Source organism: Podarcis bocagei, assembly GCF_964188305.1.
Source record: "Podarcis bocagei genome assembly, chromosome: 12".
Classification (NCBI taxonomy): domain Eukaryota; kingdom Metazoa; phylum Chordata; class Lepidosauria; order Squamata; family Lacertidae; genus Podarcis; species Podarcis bocagei.
The window spans coordinates 29,775,173-29,800,971 of record NC_138137.1 but is presented as its reverse complement, the minus strand read 5'-3'; the positions used below and the strand labels follow the sequence as shown (position 1 = coordinate 29,800,971).

Sequence of the window (25,799 nt, the reverse complement as noted above, 5' to 3'; positions counted from 1 at the left end):
AGCCAGCATTTGAACCTTAACTATTTGAAAGCTAAAATATTGTTCAGTACACCATTGCATTCTGTTCTTCAATCAGCCATTGGAGAAGCACTCACATAAAACCTGCAACAGGACCAAACATAATTTGTCCAGTGTTGTGTGCAAGTCTTTTCCAAAACGCAATCCTGAATTTCACTGTTCACTGACTAGGGATGAGTATCAAGGACTTGGAAGGAGAAGAAAATGAGATTTTACACTGAATTCACTAAGTAAGTGCTTATTACAATGGAAGTTCATCTACCCATAGTCTCATTCCACAAATTTTCATTACTCTTTTTTACGATGAAGTGTGTCTATCGCTTGGGACCTCCAGTGATTCAGAATCCCTATCTAAAAAGCAGTCACAAAACTCAAGACAGAACCAGATGCAATGATTGACAGTAGGCTACCACCAAAAATGAGGGCCTTGGGCTAAATTCTTCCTGTAAATGTTTAGGCTGACTTACTTGTATTGCAACCTCATGTTTTGCATTTGCCCCACATCAACACCAAGGTTACCGCTTGCAGAGAAATCACACTGGTAAGTCCACCAGAACATTAGCAGAAGTGTGCGGTGAACTTGCTAAGTATCACCTCTAGTTCTCTCAGAGATATGCGACTTTGATGGGAAAAAAGGCAAAAACACCTGTACAAAATGAGCTACATAATAAACTAGGTAAGTTTGATAGGCGTGTATGTTTGCAGGATAAGAGAGTCAAAGTTTTATCTAACAGATCTTGATTTACGATTGTGGCATGTAGCCCCAGTTTCCTGGTAGGGATGCAGCAGGACTGCATGTTGACATTAGAAAAGGAGGAACAAAGGCACAAAAAAATGCTCAGAGTCTGACAAGCCATGGCTTACTCAACCAAAATCATTCTGCCTGAATTCCACCAGGCGACTCTGGAATTCCCTATAGTGGGAAGCACTAAACTCAGGGAGAGGGGAGCCAGGGCTGCTGCAACAAACAGCTGTGCAAGCCTTGGGGAGGCAGAGATGTGAGGGGGCCTCAGAGGAGGGAGGGAAGGAACGAGGGAAAGAGGCCAGTGTTGCCTGCGGCACCTCTGACCTTCATTCAAGGCACCCTAGGGTGCCATGGCACACTGGTTGAAAACCACTGCATTAGACTGTATGTTGTGTATGTCTGGTTAGGACAGGGTTTGGGAACCTGCAGCCTCAAAATGTAGCTGGACTCCAACTCCCATCAGGCCCTGCCTGGATAGTCAATGGTCAGGGATTATGGGAGCTGTAGTCCAGCAATACATGAAGAGTCACAGGATCGCCAGGCCTGGGATAAACCTAACAATTGTGAAGAGGCAACTTGTATTTAACAACGTTAACTACAGCATAAGCATATGATTAAACAATCCACAGAGGACGGGGGCGGGGAGGGATACGTCTGAGAAGACTTTGTTCCTTGCAAAGTACCTAAAGTCTTATTATTCTAAAGTGCTATTGGTTAATTTATGACTATCAGAATGGGTCAAACTCTAATCAAATTGTAGAAACATTTCCAAAGTGATTATTCAATCAAATGACTAACATGGTTAATTAGGAGCCATAAACATTGCTCTGAAGTTCATCAAAGTAATGACTTGCCCAGAAAAATTACTGCCAATTAAATTGCCTTCTGCTTTCATTTCTACTTTATCTAATAAAAAGGCCAACCAATGAAATTTAACATTGCAGTTTTAAATTGTGCTAAATGCTTGACTAAGACCCAGGAATAGGTTTAACTACCTAACTGGAGTTACATTAGAGAGCAGCAAATGAAGAACAGAAACTGTATATTTACTTCTTGTTTCCAAGATGGCCTTTAAAAGAGAAAAAGGAGGAAAGGAAAGATGCCATGCAGCAAAGTTTAGGTACTGGCTTGAAGATGGAATGAATCTGTTGGGCAGAACAGAGCCATTAACTTTTTAGATTTTTTTTTAAAAATTGCACATGTCCCCACCCACCCCCCGGCAGCATAATTCAGCAGTTCACCTTCTATATTTTGCTATAATTTGTTGTGCACAAGACCTACTACCCAGATTAAAATCCACTATGGAAGAAGAGTTTGAAGAAGAAGAGTTTGGATTTGATATCCCGCTTTATCACTACCCGAAGGAGTCTCAAAGCGGCCAACATTCTCCTTTCCCTTCCTCCCCCACAACAAACACTCTGTGAGGTGAGTGGGGTTGAGAGACTTCAGAGAAGTGTGACTAGCCCAAGGTCACCCAGCAGCTGCATGTGGAGGAGCGGGACGCGAACCCGGTTCCCCAGATTACGAGTCTACCACTCTTAACCACTACACCACACTGGCTGCCAATCCACTTTGTTTGTGTGCAGAGGTCCTGGATTCAGTCCCCAGCATCTCTAGGTAGTGCAAGGAAATGCTCCTGTTCAAAACCTTGCAGAGCTATGGCCGGTCAGTGTTGGTAATGCTGACCTAGGTAGACTGTACATTGTAAACACCAGTGCCTTATAGTCCTACATATGAGTTTAAGAAGTGAGCAGGAATCTGAGCAACAAATGCTGGGGTGGGGAGGAATCTGCAGTAGTAGTATTCAGACTGCAAAGCAAGTTGCAGTTTTGAGCCATATGCGTGATCTATGAACAGAACAGTATTTTTCTATTATAATTTTTTAACCCAAGACTTCCGAAAGACACGTTTTATTCAATGAGCCTAAATCCTGAGGCCGGTTTCTATGCCGGGAGTTGCCACTCCTATCCCATTGCCACGTGGGTAACAGAGAACATTGGCATTGACGAGGGGATGTGGTCAATCAAAACCTCTGTTCCTTCATGGCCCTGGCAGTTTTAACACCCCTTGCCCGAGACAAGAGAAGATGAAGTATTAGTCATCTGGTAACCTGAGATGTCTAAAGAGGAAAGTGTTGTGTTAAAGGAAGTTTGTTGCCTAGAAAATAAAGAGGAAAGAAGTCAGCTGACTTAAGAGAATCAGCTGGTCCATAAGAAGGAAATACAAATGCGTCCGCCCAACAACATTCACAGGGGAAATCCCTTCCACCAGTGACTGTTTTGAAAGCAATAGTTCAACTTTGGCCCTGAAGCACTGGGGGGAAAGATGTGAGCTCAGAGACACTGTGCCTAAGCTCACACTGTCTCTAAACCCATTTCCCTGCCTACCCCTGATATCTCCCTATGGAAAGCAGTATATAGTTTGTATGTAAGCCATCTTTTATGGCCACTTTTGCCTCTGAAACAACTGTTTCATCTGCCTTGTTTGTGGCACGCCCCAGATTCAATCCTTGGCACCTCCAGGTAGGCCTTCGAATGTTAAGCCTGAAACCATAGAGATCTGCTGCACTGAGCTGAATGGACAAATATTCTGAATCTGTGTAAGGCAGTTTCCTGCGTTCTTTTGTAATTTTGAGCTCTGAGACCAGTGTGGTAAAATGTGTTCTGTCTCAGAGCAAAACTGTGCCAGTTGACCGCAGTTTGGCCAGCACAATTAAATCCTCCCATCCCTGGCCAGGGCTTATTTATTTATTTATTCATAGCATTTATATTCCACCTTTTCAGCGGCATACACTGAAAGATACTGTGTGGGATTCCCCCCTAAATGCAAGATACTCTGGCCCTCTCCTTCTTGTTTGGGTGTTTGGAGCATTTTCACACACTGGGTGCCTGCCAGACTAATAGGGGCTATCTTTGCAGTCACAAGCTGAAATGAACAGAGGAAGAGACTTATCAGGCAGCAGAACTCTAGACAACATCCATGCCTACGACCTTTTCAGTTTAGCGATTGTGCTCCATTGCTTTACTTGAGCCACAAATTGTTAAGTTAGATGCAGAAATTGACACAGCGGCGTCAAATATATGGCTCATGTTAAGCAGAGCTGAACCATAGCAGCCCTTCCAGACCATAAACTTGCAGGAGTGTAAGAAGCAATCTTGCGTAAAGGGAGAGCATAATATAAATGGAGACGTGACAAATCACTCACAACTGTATTCCTCACAAAGTTGGAGGAAGTAAACTGAAGCAGCAGCAAGATGCAACAAGTAAACAGGGCGATGGAACCAACTCGCATTGTCTGAGAGAGAGAGAGAGAGAGAGAGAGAGAGAGAGAGAGAGAGAGAGAAACGATGCAGAATGTCTCCTATCACCACAGCATTTGGATTAGAACTCAGATAATTTAAAAGAGGATAAAGCGGTGAACACAATATACCATTTAAAGCACTGTTCCCCCTTCTCAAAGAACTCTGGCCACTGTGGTTTGTAAAGGTATAGGGTCCATGGATGGTTACGTCCAAAGGCGACTCTGGGGTTGTGGCGCTCATCTCACTTTCAGGCTGAGGGAGCTGGTGTTTGTCCACAGACAGCTTTCCAGGTTGTGTGGCCAGCATGACTAAACTGCTTCTGGCACGACGGAACACAGTGACAGAAACCAGAGTGCACGGAAATGCCATTTACCTTCTTGCCACAGTGGTACCTATTTATCTACTTGCACTGGTGCGCTTTCAAAGTGCTAGGTTGGCAGGAGCTGGGCCAGAGCAACGGGAGCTCACCCCGTCACAGGGATTTGAACCACCAACCTTCTGATCAGCAAGCCCAAGAGGCTCAGTGGTGTAGACCACAGGGCCACCCACACTGGGAATTTTAATTCAGTTGCTGGGAATTTTCATTCTGTTGGGGGTAAACTACAGTACCCAGAATCCTTTGAGGGGGAAATATGTGCTTTGAATGTGCACAGCGTTAGACAACTGCATGGAGAATATTGCACCAATGGCTTCTAGCCACAGATGGGAGGCAGAATGCTTTTGAATGCCAGCTGCTAGGAATCACAACTTGAAGGTTAGGGAGAGCCCTACTGTACCCAAGTCCTGCTTGTAGGCTTCCCACAGGAATCTGGTTGGCAACCATGAGAAGAGGGGCTGGAATTGGGCTCATCTTATGTTCGTAATTCAAGAATCACATCTGAATCGGAGCAGGGAGGTCCTTTTAAGATCACAACCCTTTTTCCCTACAGGGGCCAGATAACTATTTTAGGGAGGTAAACAAGGCTGGCGTGATGGCAGCAATATGTATTTCCTGTTAATCCCAAGCATAAGGCGAGAAGGATGTGGAAATTTTGCGCCAATTTTTCTCCCCGTCTCAAGAAATTTGCCTAAAAACACAGACTTGTTCTATTTACAGCCTGCATAATTATGATAAAGACCTTCAATTTTACGTTACCTGACTGGTACAGTACAATGCAATTTAAAACCAGCGACCATATCTTGGCATCGGCAATAGCCTTTGAATATTGAAAACAGGAGGAAAATCCATAGGATGTATTTATCAGGGATACAGCTTATTGACTCCAAGTTGTTAAATCTATTAACTGGAAAGCTAGTTTGGCAATTGTTCCACAGATACCGTTGCCTTTTGCACTGATGGCTCCCCTTGCAAATCCCGCCAGCTTGTTCTATTATAGTCGCAACGTAATTGATGGTTTCGGCTACACAACACATGTTCGTCTAATAGGGACACAGATGTGATAAATAGCGATGAGATATAGTTTCAGAAGGATGACACTAGTGCACTAGGGGGGAAACCCTAGCTTTCGGATGGGGAAAATATTCCTTATTCTCCAGGACCACCTGTTTTGCATGTGGGTTGAACACCAGGTAGAACCAGAGCCATCTTAACTGTTGGCGCTAGGGGTGCACGGAGGAAACATCTCTGGACGATGACAAAGCCCGATGAATAGGAGCGCGCGGATCCCCTCCAGAGATCTTTCCTCCGCTCCCGCTTGCATCCCCCATTGTTCTGTGCTGACAACCCACATTGTGCGGCGCTGGGAGTGTGCGCTGACAGCGGAAAAGCAGTAAAGGAACCCTCAGCTTGGCGCATGCAACAGGATGCGTCGCGCAGCACCCACAACATTACATGACACTCCGGGCGCTGCGTGCAGCCAAAACAGTTAACCACCATGCAGCGGGGGGGGGGGGGCAGCGGGCGTACAGTGCTGTGACTGTGCCGCCCGAAATTTTGTCCCCCCCCCCTCAGCATGGACCCCGCACCCACCTTCGTACGCCCTGGTGTGTTCCGGCGTCCCACAACTGTTCTAAAGGTAAACTATTTCCTTAAAAAAGGTCAACAACTTTGGGCAATCTAGGGGCGCCCGGTGGATCTTTGCATCCCAGTGCTGCATATGCTTAAGATGGCCCTGGGTAGAACGCCCCACCAAGAAAGTCTGAAAAAGATGCCTGCCCAAAATCCTGGATAGACAGTGCCTGTGAATGCAGGTAATAATGTGCTCCATGGTCCAAAGATCAGGGTGGATTAAAGAAAAAAGCTTTTTTAAATAAAAAAATTCAGATTTTTAAAATAAAATTAAATCAGATTTTTAAAATAAAATGCTTTTGGAGGAAAAATCTTTCTAAAGATAGTTTTCTATTTAAGTTACATTATAGTCCAAAAGCTATTCATCAGGAAATAAGGATTTGTTTTAAGTTTTTCATGTGTGATAAAACTCAAGTCTATAGTATTTTATTTTTTAAAAATCATTTAACCACATCAGTTAACAAACATGGATACATATTCTATGTTATTGTTTTAGTTAAATAAATTGTTTAAATTGTTATTAAGGAAATGATTATTTTTCTCCTTCCAATAAAGTACAGCAGAAAAGTTGTCAAAATATAAACAGTTAACTTATTAAACCTCACAATAATTTCATAATTATCTGTCTATGTATTTCTAATAGTCTAACCAAATCAGTAATTTTTAATATAGCTGTAAAAACAACTCTGAAAATTTATTATTCCAAAAATGAAACCTTCCTCTGGTTGTCAATATTAAGATGATACCAGCAAGAATGAGTCTTTCTGTTTAAAAAAATGATTTAAATCAAGTCTTACTGACTAGTGATTTAAATTGATTTGATTTAAATCAAAGCCACCCTGCCAAAGATATAAGGCATTTCCCTATGTTCTCATGCGAAACATTTCCAGGATTTAAGAATCAAAGACAATGGATGACATAACTGAGCTATGACTCTAGAAAGGAAGCGGAAAGAAAAACAAGACAATCTTAATTTTCATTTGGGATTCAAATGAAGACAATGAACACCTTTCTTTTATAGGCTGCTAGATTAAAGCATTGTCCATGAAATCTAAGAAACCCGCAAATACTGGAGGTTTTTAAACGGACAGTGTAATTTGTTAGTTTTAGATCAGTTCGCAATTAGGATTTAAAAACTATATATCGTCAAGAGAGGGGGTGGGAGAAGGAGTCAGCACACTTACTTTGCCTCTTCTCCCAACTGAATTGCAGAGAGCAGGCAAGTTGAACCCTTCTTGCAGGGGAGCGATCTCTCAATTGGTGTTCAAACCCATATAGAACAGACAAACAAATAAACCACTTTCCAAAATATATAGTAGAGATTGATTTTGTGTGTGTGCGTGTGTGTGTGTGTGTGTGTGTGAGAGAGAGAGAGAGAGAGAGAGAGAGAGAGAGAGAGGGAGGGAGAGCTCTGATCCACTATGAAGTTCTTTTACATCCACATAGTTCTTTTAAGGTTCAAAACATTCCATATAGTAACCTTCACTCAGTAATCTTTGTTAATTAGGCAAGTATTATTATTCCCATACAGTGGTACCTCGGGTTACAGACACTTCAGGTTACATACGCTTCAGGTTACAGACTCCACTAACCCAGAAATATTACCTGGGGTTAAGAACTTTGCTTCAGGATGAGAACAGAAATCGTGCTCTGGCAGCGCGGCAGCAGCAGGAGGCCCCATTAGCTAAAGTGGTGCTTCAGATTAAGAACAGCTTCAGGTTAAGAACGGACCTCCAGAACAAATTAAGTATGTAACCCGCGGTACCACTTTATTGCATACTGGGATGTGTGCAGTGCTGGATTAAACCCTGTGGAGGCCCCTAGGTGGTTGAAATCTCAGGGGGCCCATCACAAAATATCTCCTGATACCAGTGCTTTTTTCTGGGGGGACACGGGAGCGCATATCCCTAAAAAATTTGTGAATCTAAGTTTGGTCTCATTGAGGGGCAGTATTTTAATATGAGTAGGAAAATGAGAGGACCCATAAACATTTTTTTTAAAAAAGAAAAAAGCACTGCCTAATACATTTTGTAATTTTCTTTCAAGATCACATCAATATTATTATGATCCTCTAAAAGGTGTTGGGCTCATAGGTCAGTTCCTGTTCTGCCTATTTCGTAATCTGGCGCTGAATGTGTGTGAATAGAACAGTCTATTCTCTACCAAGAATTGCTGGATAAAGGTAATATTTAGTTTAAAGTATTCTACTTATGCACCCAAGTACTGTCAGTAACATTCCCAATGCTCGGGGTATGGACATCAGGGTTATCCTAAAGGAGGATGCAAAAAAGATGTCTCTGAAAAATCAAGTTAAAAATTAAAATTAATTTGGAGTAACAGAAACATCGCATTACGACAAGATGCCAATAAATTCAAAGGCCAGGCTTCACAGAGAGGGAACGTAATCCCTACCTCTCATCTGGCAAACAACCTACAAGTTGTAATCTAATTTGGCTAAAGCAATTCCAAAAGAAACCAAAACACATGCAAAATAAAACCCACAGTTTTCCTCCCTGAAATACACCAGATTGCTTTCTATAGCGAACTGCTGATTTACTCTGGCATCATCACGACATCCGGTTTTCAGAAAACACATTAGGCAACAGCAGCCTCCTTCAACAAAAGGCTACTTGTTATTGACAGCAGAACCAAAACATTAAAAGGACGTCATATTTTTTTAAAAAATGTACAATCCTGTCCCAGCTGGTGGCTCTCCATTTTTACGCTCTATGTTTATTTCAGTCATATAGGGTCACTTTCAAACTATGTGTACGTTAAGTTGCTATTTACAAGAAGAGAAAAACACACAGAGAAAACACACAGAGAAAAAGACCCCTCTCTCTTTTGTGAGCCTTGGCTGCAAAAAACACACATCTGCATGGCTCCTCCTCCATCCCATTCTCAGTCTATAAAATTTAAGTTCTACAAACACTGCCTGGCTGAAGTGACATATTTGAATGGAATTCAGACCAACCAGTTCCTGTTTATGTTTCTGATTGGATTATGTAGCCTTCTCATTCACCATACATTAGGAACGCACCAAGGCCATAAATGGTGTCAAGTTACAAGCAGAGGAGGCCAGCAAGCATTAATCATTACTTTAAGTCAATGGGCAAGGGAAGCAGCTGATGGAACACTACACCCTTCAGCTCTCTATAAATGGACATTCCAGTGTGTGCACTCCTCCCGCCGCCTCCCTCCCCCTTTCCCCCCTTCAGCATCCATTTTATGAATGAAACTCCAGGCTGCACAGAGTCCATTCATATAAAAGCTTTGCTTACTAGGCTCAGCCTCTAGGGATCAGTCAGTCTTGGAAAGGCCGATGTGATTGGTTTAAGAAAAGCTTCAGCCTTCCATTACTGATTTAAAATGCAGCCCGTGTCCATTTGACCTGCGTTAATGCATAGAGAGTAAATCCAGACTGTATTCTCAATTCTCAAATCAAATCATTAGCCAGTGCCACTTACTGTAACCGTAGATTCAGAGGATATTTTATCCGTTTCTTTGAAAAGGGAGGGAGGAGAGAGACAAAACTTTATAGATATTGCCTGTCCGAATTGATGCAGCACTCACTGCAAGAGAGCTATGGATTTTATGGGGTTATACCTCTAAATAAGAAAATAATCTTGGTAATTAACTTTTTAAACATTGTGTACACATGGAAAACAGACATGGGGGAAGTGAAGGAAGAATACCAGCTAAGGCAGGCAGTTTTGAATGTGAACAGTTTCAAGCTGCACAATGCTCTCCCCATAATATGCAGCATTTCCATGTTTTTTGCGACAGCCATGATGAAAACTGTCTGTTTATGCCATTTTCTTCTGACAGTGGTCAGAGTGAACCTCTATCAAAATGCTTGGTGTGAGAGGAGTGCCGATGGCCAACAGGCAAGATCACCCAGCCGACAGACTCATAATTGAAATTGCTGGATTCCAGAGTCACATGATTTCCTTAGTGATGTGCTGAGACTACATGATACTGGCCTTCAAAGCATGCAGATGGGTGCAAGCAGTTCCTATGCGAGCCACAAGTTACTGGGTGTGAGCTCTCTTCCAACTCCATTTTGTGTTGATTTGCAAAAGTGCCAGCGTTTAACTATAAAGCCCTAAACCAGTGTTTCCCAACCGGTGTTCCCCGGCACACTAGTGTGCCGTGAGACGTTGGCTGGTGTGCCGTGGGAGGGAGGCGGGCGAGTCGGGCGGTGAGAGGCGGCGGCGGCGAGGATCCGCGTCGAGCCGGGGGCGGCTCCGCGGTGGTGGTGCCGAGCGGCGGGGCAGCGCGTGCAAAAGGGAGGAGCGCGAGACAGCGGAGGAGGAGGAGGCCGGCATGTCCGGGCAGCAGCAGCAACAGCAGCAGCAGCAACTCCCGGCGACGGCTCCTCAAGCCCCGCCGCCCCCTCCTCCGCCCGCTATCGCCGCCACCACCACAACAGCCGCCGCCGCCTCAGTTGCCGCCGTCCCTCAGTCCCTCGCTCTGCTGCCTCCTCCCACCCCCAAAGCTTGGAGGTTCCCCGGCAAGGGGGAGGGAAAAAACTTTCACTTTTGTGCGTCCCTCCCGGCGTGACGCTGCGCGCTGACGTCACGGGGCTGTAATGGTGGTGTGCCGCGAGATTTTTTTCATTAAACAGGTGTGCCGTTGCCCAAAAAAGGTTGGGAAACACTGCCCTAAATGACTTGGGACCCTAATACCTGATGGATCATCTCTCCCCATCCTGTCCATTTGAATGAAGTTCAGATGGAAAGCTTCTCCACATTCCACTGTCAAGCAAAGTGTGTTATGCAGAATACCCTCCCCTTGGTGTTGATGGTGACACCACATCATTCTGGCACCAAGTTAAGACCCATCTGTTTTCACAGGCACTTTTAGCAAGTTGATTGGAATTGGATTAATTCTGCTCTATGGTTTTAGCTTCCCCACGGGCTGGGAGGGACTTTATGGTTTTAACATTGGGTATGAATGTGATATTAGGAACTGTGAACATATAATTTATTTATGTACTATTAATATTAGTACATAATATTTTGATGCCTTCTAAAAACTTTGCTTAAGATAGCCTACCCACGCAGTTTTACTATGTACATTTGGTTTTGTAAACTGTTTTTATTTATATTTTGATAATTCTATTGTGTCTTTTGTTTTTAAAGTCTGCTTTTTTAATATCGTTAATTAACAGTTTACACCATTTAAACTGCTTTGAATTTTTTCTGATTAAGCAGCACATAAAGCTTGCTATAAAGAAATAAAGTTTTTGTGTCTTGCATTCTCTCCTAGTATCTGTACAGATGAACGGCGGGGTTGCAAAGACGTTAACAACACAACAGCTGTGTGGGCTGAAAGCCAACCGGATGTCTGTCCCTGTCTCCATTACAAACACCTGTGGGCCTGCTCTCTCTCTCTCTCTCCCTCCATTCTTCTTTTTTCTTTACCGATGAGAAATAAGAAAGTAGTAACAGTCAGCCAATCTATCATTTCTTTCATTCATTCATACTATGAGGCAACAGCCTGACATATAAATTCTTAAAATGGAATACAACTCATTCCCATTCGAGGACCTAATTGAGCAGTCCTTGTGTGGCTGTGTTATTGCAGCAAAAGAATTAGCAATGAGAGGAGATTAAGTCTTTTCAGTGCAGGGCAAGCCAGAGTTCAGTGGCTTTATCTGTTTGTACAGCACAGGATTGTGGTTCAAGAGATGTTTCCCTGGCAGATCAGGCTGTTCTAGCGACTCATAAGGGCAAAATTAACAAGTCTGTGTTGCACAAGCAACCACCACAAGGGTTTACTGTCGGGGGTTTTTAAAGGAACAATTGCTGATCAGAAAAATAAACTTTCTGAACAGCTTGATTCAACACATTCAGCTTTATAGAGGCTGAGGAACAATTAACAAGTGTGGCAGCCTACTGCAATATAGCTATGCTATTTGAAGAGGCTAAAAACGAAAACTATCAGGGCATCAACATAAACTTGTTTCCAAGGATGTATCAAGGATACATTACTATATACGCTGCCATTACTATATACGCATGGCAAGCGGTTACCATTTTTTGTCTGGCAGAAACAACTATACACAACAATCTTGAATGTTGTGAAGCAAAATGCACTGAATATTTGACCCTACAACTCTTTGTATTGGATAAAACAGGACAATAAATTGTAGCTGCCACCTGCCGTATAAACTAACAGAAGAGTTGTTTCCACATTATAAGGCATTTAGGAATTCATCAAAAACTACTTGTTTTGTACTGATGGGAACTTCAAAACTCATGTGAACTTCAAAACAAAACAAAACCCTAAAAAACTCTAGACAAGAAATACTAAGGAAAATATATATATATAGGCAGTAGTAGAGCAGAGGATAGTTACATGAATTTGAACAGCACTTGTCCCTAATGTTAACCTACTAAGCAAATGGAAAATAACTGTTTTATTAAGGTATATCTCATCATCAGTGCTAACATGTATTTTACTCAGAAGTCTCTATGTTCAATGAGTTTTACTTCCTAAAAAGTGTACATCACAATCTAAGGGTTCTTTTACAGAGTGCAATGGAATATCAAAGATAAAAAGGCGTTTATAAAAGATTTGAAACATAAAAAACGGGGCAGGGGTGGGGGAGATAGGCAATCTAAAGGCATAAATATTAGAAGGTCAGCTCTTCAAATCTACAAATTAAGAAGAACATTTCACCTTGGCCTTATTTGCTCTTGCTACAGAGACATCCATCTGGTAAGATACTGAAATTCTGTTCACTTAAAATATTACACTGAAGAAACAAACCAGGGCACAACCAGCCAAATCACCATAAAAGTTTTTCAAAGCTTTGTTTTTGAAGTCTTTTAACCAGTCTGGTTAAGCGAGGCAAATTCAGATTTGAAGGGGGGGGGGAGTAGGCCACATTCAACGTTCTGTTGTACGGAAGCAGTGGATGAAACCAGACACAGAATTCCCAGGGCATCAAACTTGGTCATAAAGGGAGGGAAGAAAGTGCTCCCCACAGCACTCTACCCAAGCAGCTTTGAGTTTCACTCAGTGAAGATATGCACAATGCCAGTACAGACTTTGTCTGTCCCAGGCAGGGGCTGTAGCTCAGTAGTAGAGGATATGCTTTGCACAGAGAAGTTTAATCCCTGGCACCTCCAGGTTTCAGGGTTTTTTGTATAGTACCAAGTAGCAGAGGTTAGGATGTGATGGACCTATTCCTCAGACTCTGGATAACCTCTACTGGTCAGAGTAGATAATACTGGATGAGAGGGACAAGCCATCCAGCCTCCCAACCTTCCAACACAGTTTATTTGTCGACCTTCCTAATGGCAGTGGCTCAGGCCCACCTGGCCCTCAGAACTTGCCTGACCCCCTCAGCAAGCAACAACCCTCAATGAACCTGCTCCACATACTCCTCTAGCTTTCACACTCACTTTTGACAATGGCCTTCCCCATCACTGGCCCGTGCCCCACACCCTGGAGGCTATCCACAAAAGAATGTGGCCCTCAGGATGGAAAACACCCACACACCCAATCCCTGCTCTACAGCAGATATCTTTCACGTTGCCTACGAAATGTTCTTTCCCCCCTTAAGTTGCCTTTGATGTTCTGCAGCAAAAGCATGTGATTATCCCTGAGCTATGGTCCTTGCACAGAGATAGTGTATTGATTTGTGTGTTTGTTTTTAAATGCTTCTTTGAGATTAAAAAGAAGTAACAAACATAAGGGCTAATAAAAAAGGGAAAGAAAATGATACAATTTGTTACATCCTATCACTGTACATTCTTCTTGAGTTTCTAACAACTTCCCGTTACCTCATCGTTTATTTACCACTTAATCTATCTAGCACACTGCTAACTTTCATTTTCTTTTTGTTAATTTTCATCAGTGTTACCGTGCCTCATGGTTGTTCATCCTACCACAGAAGTCATTCAAATCCTGCCACTGACGTCATATTATTGCAGTATTCAATAAGATATTTTTATCTTTCCTAATAAATGCTTGGTCAGTATTACTTCTCAGTTTGTCATTTTTGCCAACTCAGAGTACCCTAACAACTTAGTTTGCCACTCCAGCTTTGTTGGGATTTTCTCTCCTCTCCAGTTTGTGGCAATTAATATTCTTGCGGCAATATAGTGTATTGCTTTGATTATGTCACTCTCCCTGCCCCGCCCTCCCTGCCACTGGCACTCTTCCTACCCCATTTTTTAAATATTTTCATTCTGACTCCTATATGTAGTAAACAGCATAAACACCAGATTTTTACTCACCTTTGCAATGACAATAATAATAATAATAATAATAATAATTGTATGTTATGGTAATCTTGCGTTGTATGGTGACAACACCATGGAGTTTGAATCATTTATCTTTGAAAGAGTTTTGCTGCTCTGGTTATCCTTCCTTCAACTTCCATGCCAATTCTCTACTGAGCACTAAGTTTACAAGTGACAGACTGCTGTCATGCTTGTGCCTTGTTTTCTCTGAATATTTCAAACAGAAGAAAATAAACAGCATTCCCAAAGTGTGAAGAGGGAATATTTTGACAGAGAAATTTCTGTTCCAGACATAGAGCAAGTTTCAGCAAGGCACTGTCATTGTAGGCTGCCTTTTCTTTGTGACACTCAACAGTTGGTCAACTGACCTGTTGAATATTGTCAAAGGACAGTCAAGTATTTTTAAAGAATCAATGTTATGAGGCAACAAAGTTAATAAATTTTAAATGTGGCTGAAAAGCTGGTGGTAAATGCGGGGGGCGGGGGAGATATACTTTGTGTCACAACATTTAATTAAGAACCAGGTGAAGTAATGGATTCAGAACTGTTCAAGGCTGTGAAACTTATTCACTATTACAAGCTGAACCCATTAAATATGGGACACCCTCTACTACTCTCTCAGTCCTCCCCACATTCCCAAATAAAGCAAAAGTGAAAGACTTGGTTTTTTGACTATGGTCTAGTCTCAACAAGCTCACCCACATTCAGCCTCCCAACACAAACACTGGGATATTTGATTACATCTGATGTTACAGAAATTATGTCAACGGAAGAAACACAAAGTGTCTGCATACAGAGCATGTGGGGTATAAAACACACACACACACACCCTGCCCATCCGGCTGGGTTTCCCCAGCCACTCTGGGTGGCTCCCAACAGATTAAAAACAGAATAAAACATCAAACATTAAAAACTTCCCTAAACAGTGCTGCCTTCAGGTGTCTTCTAAAAGTCAGATAGTTGTTTATTTCCTTAACATCTGATGGGAGGGGATTCCACAGGGCGGGTGCCACCACCGAGAAGGCCTTCTGCCTGGTTCGCAGTGAGGGAACCGCCAGAAGACCATCGGAGCTGGACCTCAGTGTCCGGGCAGAATGATGGGAGTGGAAACGCTCCATCAGGTATACTAGGCCAAGGCCATTTAGGGCTTTAAAGGTCAGCAGCAACACTTTGAATTGTGCTCAGAAATGTACTGGGAGCCAATGTGGGTCTTTTAGGACTGGTACGTGCATGTATGTACAGTAGGGCTGGGCGATATATCGCCCAAAACTGGTTTGAAGTCCATATTGTGATATTGGTTTCAGTTTTTGACCTAGCAATATATTGCGAATGTGTGTGTGTGCACGCACTATGAAAAAATCACAATGTGGGAAAACCCGTGAAGGCAGCCAATGTCTCTACATAGTTCCATCCTTATTTCAGACATTGCAATATATCAATATGTTGTGAAGTTTGGCTGGTGATATATCACAATGTTGAAAACCAGATATTGTTCGCAACACCATCCACTTGACATATTAAACCAGGACTGCAAAACAAAAACAAAAAACATACACAAGTGTCTGGCAACTTTTGCTATCACTGCTGGTTTGTAATATGCAAAACCACTTTAAAGCAGAAGATACTTAATAGTCCATTTTGTCAATAAGAAAAATGATAATTTGACAGGAAGTGGGCTGAATGAAAATGAGCTGTACGTACAGCTGTGTGGCATTACCACACCAGATGGTACACTATGCAATTTATAGGATTGCACCCATATTCTGAAGATGATGGGAAGCAAGTATAAACCCTGCAGAGCCCTACAGATAAGTAAGGGGTTGGATAAGCCGTTGCTCAGCACCAAACTTTGGGATGCCTCCCCTCAGAAAAATGAACAGATCAGCTTGAGGTAAGACCCAGGGAAATCTGCACTTCCAGTATTATCAAGCCTAATCATAACAATAGGGTACAATTTATCCTAATGTTGTCTAAGCACAGATAATCTAAGCCACAAGAGCAGTCCTGGTGCTATATTCAGGCTAAAAGAGTTGTTTTTTTAAAAAAACAAAAACAAAAAAAACCTGGCAGGTATCCAGGCACACTTGAAACAGTTCCCCAGAATGGAAAATTGGGGTAGGGTGATAGCTGACTGGGGATATGTTCTGTACTCATGGTTGTTAAAAACAGCACATCATGATAGAAGCAAATTCCCATTTTAAATCGACTAACTTCATTTGGCTATTCAAGTATACAAGCTATTGAATTACCTAGAATACTTTAATGTGCAGAATTCTGTGTAACTGAAAAGCTTGCGTATTCTTTCTCTAATAGAAATTAGTCAAATCAAAGGCACTGCCTTATTTTATGTTACTTGATTTTCCCCTCAACATGGCTCCTAGGTTGGGTGGAAAAATAAAACAGCTTCTATTCTGTTGACATTTCTCTTTTTTTCCATGTTCCATTATCTCAACATTCTGCAATAGAAATTGCATACCTGCAATTACAATTACAACTAATTGATCTGCCATTTCCGATGTCATAATTAATGTCATGTTTTAATAGAGTTATAATCATTCTATAATAATGGTTTTCATTCACCAGATTTCCAAAACGGGTAAGAATACAGTGCTCAAAAGCAATCAGCAGTTATGAGGCTCTTTCAAAATATCCCAGAAGGAACATCTTAGTATAATAATCTTGCAAAACAGATTTTTGAATTTTTATCTGGACAGCAAAGTAATATTATGCAAGCTCTTTGTCAGAGCGACTTATACCCAAACATCCATAAGCATAATAAAATCAATGATTCAATGGCAAATGCATTATGTCTCCAAAAAGGTTATTTAATGTACCCTTAGAGCAAGGAAAGGGAAAATGATGGTTTCTGGAGAACAGATGGCAACACGACAAAATATCATCAGACCCTAGTTGTTGACTGCAATTTATGTTGTGTACAGATGTGTCAACTTAAATGTGGGGTTTTTGGAGTCAATAAGAAGTACTCTGAGGCCACAAATCAATTTTTAATGGCCACTAGTTGCACTGTTGGTTCATTTTTAGAACTAATTCTTCTCCTGCAAGAGCAAAGAGACCAACTTCTGAAGTTTATAGTGATGGGCAGAAAGGAAGGGGAATCAGAAACAAACATATTGGAATAAGGGGGGGGGAGAGTGTGCTCCATACTGAGTACTAAAAATAAAAGTGCATCAAGGAGCCAGAATAATGCTCCACCAGAGCCAGCCATCACATTCCCCATTGTGTGGCCAAACTATCCATTACCTAGAATGGGAGGACAGTACAGTCAATGTTTCAAGCAACCGAAGAATATACTCAAATTCAACACTCTATGCAAATTCTGAGTCACACCATGGGTGGGTGAGAAATAGTGTTCCGTTTTCCTTCTCCCTTATATTTTCATATCATGTGTTTATATTATAAGCCTGAGAATAGGGATAGCCTTTATCACTGACATTTCCAAGCCACTCCAAGAATTTTTTTTATGGCTGAAAAATGGGAAAACAGTACTTTAAATAAATAGATGAGAGTGATGGAGGACTAGACTAAGGGCTGGTACAATGTGATCTGCACATGCCTAGCAGAGAAGGTTTTATTGGGCCTGGTTGTCAACTGTAAGTGCACAAGTATCCACTGGGATTGCCCAATGCATTTTTGTCAAAATGCAATGATGACGACTTTGGGAAGAACCTTGTGTGGAAGGCACTAATAGACACAAGTACATAGTGTATGTGTGGTGGAGCACTTAGAGCAGGCATGGCCAAACTTGGCCCTCCAGCTGTTTTGGGACTACAACTCCCATCATCCCTAGCTCACAGGACCAGTGGTCAGGGATGATGGGAACTGTAGTCCCAAAACAGCTGGAGGGCCAAGTTTGGCCATGCCTGACTTAGAGTGTCGGACTAGCACATGGAAGACCCATTTTCAAATCCCCACTCAGCTATGAAGTTCACTGGGTAACCAAGGGCCCATCACACTTTCTCAGCCTAACCTACTTCATAGGGCTGATGCAAGGATAAAACAGGGGACAGAGAACCTTGTACACCACCCTGACTTTCCTGAAGGAAGGGTGAGATAAGAATACATATTCCCATCTTCATAAAGTGATAATCGAGGACTTTAATTTTCGAATATAAAGGAGATGGCAAGGGAAAGAACCATTTAAGACATTAAACCCCTGTTCAGCAAGGCTATTTCTGACTATCAGGGATATTTCAGGCTCCTCCAACCAACCTGTATATTGAGCATTCGCCTTCAAATAGCACAGAGGTTATAATTGGTCATTCATTCCAGTTTGCTTGTGGGGAAGTTATGCGACAACAATCATTCATCATGAAATCATATGCTCATATGCTTGTGTGGTAGCTGTGCACAGTTCATCCCACACATTTATCTGTGACTTTCCTAACTGCAAAGAGTTCAGGCGGGGTGGTGGATTTGTTGTACCATAGTAACAGAGTGTTTTACTTTACTTTGCTTTGGCAAATCTAACATTTCTAGAACCCCTCTTGCAAAATACTGACAGTATTGAGGTGGCCTCCCTATTTGTCCAAAACTGTACTTGGGAAGGGGGGGGGGAGTTTTCCGTACCAGCAATGGAAAACAGAAGTTTAAAGACTACTACACCAGATGATCATCTTTGTGAATGGTAAGGGGGAGAAATCATTTGATGGATAAATGAGAAAGAATGAGTAGGAGCTCCCGTGGAAACCAAGGGTGGGGGAAATTGCACAAACTACTTGCCTAAACATAAAAAGCACATTGACAATAGAGCCTTGTTGCCCTTGAAATTTAGTAGGCTGAACAAGTGCACTTGTAAAGATCATAACACGGTGACTAGGACTGTAGGCCCTTTTATTTCTGTGTCAGGAGCGACATCTGCTATGCTAAAAGGAAACAGTTTCAAGGCTTTGAGCAACTCTTAAATCGTGGACAAATCTTTCCAGATTTAATCCTACTGTAAGGTGTGTGGGGTGGAATCAATTCTAAGAGGAAAGTGCTCAAGCTTTATCGATTGGAACCTTAACTAGCCCCTCCTGAGCAACTTAATAGGTGGCCGATAGCATCGGCCTTTTGCTAAGCAAAGGACAAGGGTTCTCTGAACAGCAGGCTCTGATGCTTTTGATCTGGCTTCCCAGACATGGGAAATTATCTTATAACCATACAAGGCAATAACACACCCTGGGAACTTTAACCTGAAATAGGCTGCCTACTACTTGCACCAAAAAATCGAGCACATTCATGGTGTGTTTCCCGAAGAGGCAAAATGTATTATACTCATAATTAGTAAAGGTAAAGGGACCCCTGACCATTAGGCCCAGTCATGACCGACTCTGGGGTTGCGGCGCTCATCTCGCTTTATTGGCCGAGGGAGCCGGCGTGCAGCTTCCGGGTCATGTGGCCAGCTTGACTAAGCTGCTTCTGGTGAACCAGAGCAGCGCACGGAAACGCTGTTTACCTTCCCGCCGGAGCGGTACCTATTAATCTACTTGCACTTTGACGTGCTTTCAAACTGCTAGGTTGGCAGGAGCAGGGACCAAGCAACAGGAGCTCACCCCGTCGTGGGGATTCGAACCGCCGACCTTCTGATCGGCAAGTCCTAGGCTCTATGGTTTAACCCACAGAGCCACCCGCATCCCTCATACTCATAATTACTAATTACTTAAAAAGAAAAGAACAGTATCAACTGAAAGCCAGGATATAAGTCACAATCCAAACACAATTCATCTGAATTGAATATTCAATATCAAAATCATTGGAGAATTCTTAAGATCAATAGAAGTGGTGTTTATGGAGACATTCAGTGATATAGATATAGTCAGAGGAGGGGGGTGGGGAGCATGTGGTTCTCCAGATGTTGCTGGAGGGTGACACCTTTTCATCACGGGTGACTACTGACATGCTGGTTGGAGCTGATGGGAGAGAGAGGGCCATAAACACCCAATTCCTGTTTTGATTGGCCTGTTGAATTCCCAATGCACTCAAGATGAAGAATCAAGTCTCTAATATGGCTACGAGAATGTAAAGGTTTAAATTCTGTTCCTAAAATATCGGAGAAGCTCAGACATCACTACATAGACAGATGTATAACTGTATTACGAGCTACAGCATCAAGTTCAACAACCAGTTCTCTTCCTCAACAGCTGAAATGATTTCTTTCCATTGCAATTTCACAGGAAAGTATTCAAGAGAGAGAGAAAGCATGGCAAGGCAATTTGAACGCAGCTTTATCTGTTCTGATGAGATAGGGCTGCTAGTCTGGTGTCTAGTACAATAAAGCCTTTTCTACCACAATAATCTCAACATGGAAACTCAAAGGAGTACAGTATTCTTATTTATCAGGAAAGTTATCCTCTCCTACGAGACTTACCGAGGAGGCAAATTGTTGAATAAAGAAAAGCCTACCAAACAAAAGAGGAAAGAGAATAACCTTCTACCTACCTGAATCATATGCAAAATCTCTAGGTTCTTGTTTAATCATCAGAGGAGGGGGAAAGTTTTGATTGACTGAATTGCCAACCATGGCATTGTGTTCATACACCGGATCATGGTACTCCTGCTTAAACCCTTGAGGTGGGAAAGGGATGTTTGGCTCAGACATCTGCCGTTGGTACATCGGACGTCCTTCCCTTGGCATGGTAGGCAAAGGAGGGAATGAATTGCAAGGTTCTGAGAGCTGACGGCGAAATCTAGGATACAAACACAGAGAGAGTTCAGTTCGAGATACAGAGCGATGTTACTACTATTAATCCAGGAATGGGGGAAAGGTGGGAGGGGGAGTCAGCATGAAAAATTCGAGAAGCGGGGAAAACTCTCACAACAGGTGAGAAACAATTTGTGGTGGTATGCTTTCTGGGACGGAAATCCTTCTACAATGTAAACACTGCTTATATAATTTTTTTGCAGAGTAATGCCTTGACTGGCCTGTATGAGACTGCGCAAGAGGCATCTATCTGCAAGAATTAGATAAGGAGAGTTGCCCCCGAGAAGGCTTTCATAATAAAATTATTTTCCTAGCACCACCACTCATAAGTGATAGAAATTAGGTGGTTGTTTTTTTAAAACAACAACAACCAACTATTAGAAACCACAATATTGAATATTTTTGGTCACTTGAGATATGGGGCGGGAGGGGGGGAATAAAACACACATATCATTCAAGTTTTTACTTTCTCCAATTCCACTTCCAAATGCTCAGAAGATCATGGTTTAAACACTAGCTTCTGCTAAAGTGATATTCCCATCTCTAACATTATAATGTACTTTGTACGATACGATAATCTTTATTGTCATTGTCCCATACAGAACAATGAAATTGAAAAAATCTACATCAGACATTCAAAAACCAACAAACCTGCTATCCCAGCCTGTTTAGCCCCCTAAAAACTCTGATACCCCATAATTAAATACAATATACTCCCATAGAGACTACCTTACACTGCATTTAAAACCAAAAATGCATTTGGATAGAAACTGTTTCTCAGGTGGCTAGTCCTAGTCTTTATAACCCTGTACCTTCTTCCAGAAGGCAGAAGCTGAAAGAGATCATTTCCGGGGTGCGCACTATCCTGCACTATCTCTGCAGCTTTCTTATGGCACCTGGAAGCATAGATTTGATCCAAGATGGGAAGAGTGCACCCAATTATTCTCTCTGCAGTCTTTACAACCCTGGACAGCATTTTTTCCCTGACCATGCAGCTCCCAAACCACACACACAGACCATAAGTTAATACACTCTCAACAGTACAATGGTAAAATGCCATCAACAGGTCCTTTGAGAGATTGTTTTTCCGGAGGATTCTCAGAAAATATAACCTCTGCTGTGCTCTCTTCATCAGGGCTTTGCTGTTTTCTCCCCAGGTTAGGTCATCTCTCAACTCCATTCCCAGAAATCAAAAGACTGAGACCTGTTCCACACACTTCCCCTCAATAATAAGTGGCTGAATTTTCACAATAATCTGAAGTCCACAATAATCTCTTTTGTTTTCTTTGAGTTAAGGAGTAAGTTGTTTTTCCTGCACCACTCCCCCAACTGCTCAACTTCCTTCCTATAGGCCGCCACCCCCTCTCCAGCCGTGATTAAACCAACCACCGTTGTATCATCTGCAAACTTAATGATCTTATTACTGGGGTATTTGGGGGCACAGTTGGTTCAGAAAACAACAGTGGGAATAAGAAGAAGTCCTCAAGGCTCACACATCCATCCCACCACAACCAACTCCTGCGTGGCCATAAGGAGTTTGGCAGTTTTTGCTTGATTTTTGTAAACTAATTCTATTGTATTTTAGTGTAATGTCAAAACCCCTAAGTATGGTTAATATTAACTATGGTTTATTGAAGCAAACTATTGTTTGTGCATACCACAGTTTACTGTGCACGGATAAGTTTTGGTAAACTAGGGAACCAGGAACTGAGGGAGAGAATTGAAGCATATAAGTAAAGGCGAAAGTGGTCCTAGAAGACAAAGGCGATGATTCACTAGACCAGTGGTTTTCAACCAGTGTGCCGTGGCACCCTGGGGCGCCTTGAATGATGGCCAGGGGTGCTGCAGGAAACACTGGCCTCTGTCCCTCTTCCCTTCCCTCTTCTGATGCCCTCTCGCATCTCTGCCTCCCAAAGGCTTGCACAGCTGTTTGCTGCAGCAGCCCCGGCTACAAGCTCCCCAGGTGAATTGTTCCTCTGGGGCTGGTCAGAGGGTGTTTCCCAGGCCACTGTGGGGCAGTGTGAGGAGGCACCTCTCTGTGAGGCAGGTTGGACAGCTCGAGATCAGGGGCTGCAGCTGCAGCTGTCCAGAGGACTCCCAAGGAGAGGGAGAGGGGAGGAGGCTAAGGGAACCCTCCACAAGGGAGGGCTAAGGGGCTACCAGCTCTGCAGGCAAGGGGTGACATAACTGGGCTTCTGAGCCCCACAGGGGTGCAATAGAAAGAATGCAGTTGGTCAAGGGAGCTGTGGACCCAAAAAGGTTGAAAACCTCTGCACTAGACACTCCATGGAACCCACTGAATGTTTTCTTTTTTCAGCAAGCCTGAAACACAGTCCAATAGGCAAAGCCATAGTTTGACCATTACATGTAAACCACAAATTAACATGTGTTCCATATCAGCTCTCTTATTATTTTAACTCCAGAGATTCAAAGCAATTAATTAAAGTTATTTTAAAAAGTGAAACTGGAAATATTAATTTGTTTGGGCAATTGTATTGATTCAGACAAGCAGAATTAAATGAAGTTGGAGCAGTTACGGTGGGCAGAGCATCCCCAACACTGAAGAGTATTATTATTTATATAATATAGTGCATCTTGTCCTTGTGCCATGTTCAAGCTATATCAGCATTGCCTACAGCTACAACAGGATCGGGCTAAAAGTATGATCAGAAATAAAACCTGCGCTTGGATTAATTTAAATTTACAGATTCATTCAAAGTAATGCTGAACTCATTCATTCCAAAGAAAGATAAAAAAGACATGGTGTGGAAGCAAGTCTATTTCACACCGCTAAAAATATTCTGTGCCATGGTGAAAGGAGTGGTGCCTTTGCAGTCTGCCCACGCATTCAGAAAATAAAGTATTAACCTCAACGCACAAGAAAATAGCTAAGTTGACTGGCACTACGCTCATGTTCTGCCCCCACCCCTTTCCCCTTTAGTAAAGAAAAGAAGCAGAAATCATCATTAAAAACTGCCAAGGAGTGAACTTAAAATAAGAAACAGTCTCACTTATGAAGCCTCAAAGGATGTTAATAATACTTGCACTGGAAGTTTTGTATGGAATCAAGCCATGTGTTTATACAAGTGGCTTCGATTCCTGTTGGTGCTTGTTAGGACCATTTATATTCCACATACTTGTTCCTTTTTACGAACTGTGTTATTGAAGCAGCAGGTATGCTAAGCCAGAGGTTCACTCAATTCCGCAAACTTCTTGGGAGTTTTCTTTCTTCCATACAGCAACTGTTTCCCACCCACCCCAACCCTTGCTGTGCCCTGCCACCATACAATTACAGGAGAGCCAGGATGCCAAGCGAGATCATCATCATCACGGGTAAAAAAGGAATTTGCCAAGAAGGCTGCTGCAATAACACCATCTATAGAGCAGCATGGCTATGTAATCTTCTGAACAGGTACTTGGAAGTAAGACCCCACTGAGCTCAATGCGTCTACTTCCAAGCAAGCGTACATGAGATTGGGCCGTGCTCTTGAAACGTGTGATTTAACAGAGGCCATTTATAAGGCAAGAGGCTCGTTCAATGATCAAGTATTACATAAGCAGGGCACAGGCAACAATACTGAACCCATGGATGGCTCCTATAGCCTAAAGCTACAGTTACATGGTATTGGAATGATCATGCTACCAGGATACATAAGTCAAAACAATGCAGGGAACCACCATCAAATTACATGGGCCATCATGGCAAAATTGTGCCACAATGGTAAAAATCCATTAAATATGATGCCATTTGTGGGTCTTTACATTACTTCACAGAGGCTGGGGACGTAAAGACACATGACATCAGAGCTGGCTCCTTGAGTATGTTCTGAGCAGGTTAGAACATAACCAAATAAGTAAATGTTTGATCAGACTTGCATAAACAATTACAATCACAATTCAAACATAGCCACAGCAAAATCTAAGCAAAATAGATTTAGCTCAGTCAATGAATGCTTTGCCTTAGGAGCTTCAAACACAAAGACTAAGCAGGGTGATCTAGGGACGTAGAGATGAAGCTTCAATTCAGTTTTTTAGCTTTTGTGGTTTTGCTCAGCCTAGAGTTATTTGAACGTAGTTTGTTTTGGCAGCTTAACTTCCTTTTCCTAAGCTGTTGCATTTCAAAAAGCTCAAAGGGGGAAAAACCCACACCCTTTCAATGGATACTATGCAAATTGTTACAACAAGCAGTAATGCCTGTAGACCTAGGCTATAAAGAACTTAATTCAGAATAGTAACCTGCTGTATTGAAAAGCCACATTCTCCTGAACTGAATGACATACACCAGTGTTTCCCAAACTTGGGTTTCCAGCTGTTTTGGGACTATAATTCCCATCATCCCTGATCTCTGGCCCTGCTGGTTAAGGATGATGGGAGTTGGTGTCCAACAACAGCTGGGGACCCAAGTTTGGGAAACCCTGATACACAGCGTTACCCATCAACCTGGCTCCACAAAAACAAATGCATAGATGTACATATACTCTATGTTTCCTGTCCTACTCCCATACAGTGGGTATGATCTATAGAAATATTATGCTACATTTGATCATATTTGCGACAGTGGAACTTCAGAGTTAGTACCAATATGGGCCTAGAGCTGTCAGTTTACAACATCCGCTTCTTCTGAATAACGCCTACCTTTTACATTCCTTAAAGACGTTCCTGTTTGCCTTTTGCTCACTGACACCCAGAGACACAAGCAGGAACTACAGCAAGAATGGAGAACTTGTGGCCTTCCTGTTGTTGTTAACTACAACAGCCATCATCCATC

At 42.4% G+C, this 25,799-nt stretch overlaps 1 protein-coding gene across 6 annotated transcripts in view; it reads right to left on the bottom strand.

Moving 5' to 3' along the window:
* ETV1 (ETS variant transcription factor 1) overlaps positions 1-25,799 on the bottom strand; it is a 96,304-nt gene that overhangs the window by 17,139 nt on the left and 53,366 nt on the right. For all 6 annotated transcript variants that reach the window (XM_081164742.1, XM_081164743.1, XM_081164746.1 and 3 more), the window contains one exon: positions 20,770-21,017. In XM_081164742.1, the coding sequence (XP_081020868.1) occupies positions 20,770-21,017 (248 nt within the window). The remainder of the gene's footprint in view (positions 1-20,769; positions 21,018-25,799) is intronic.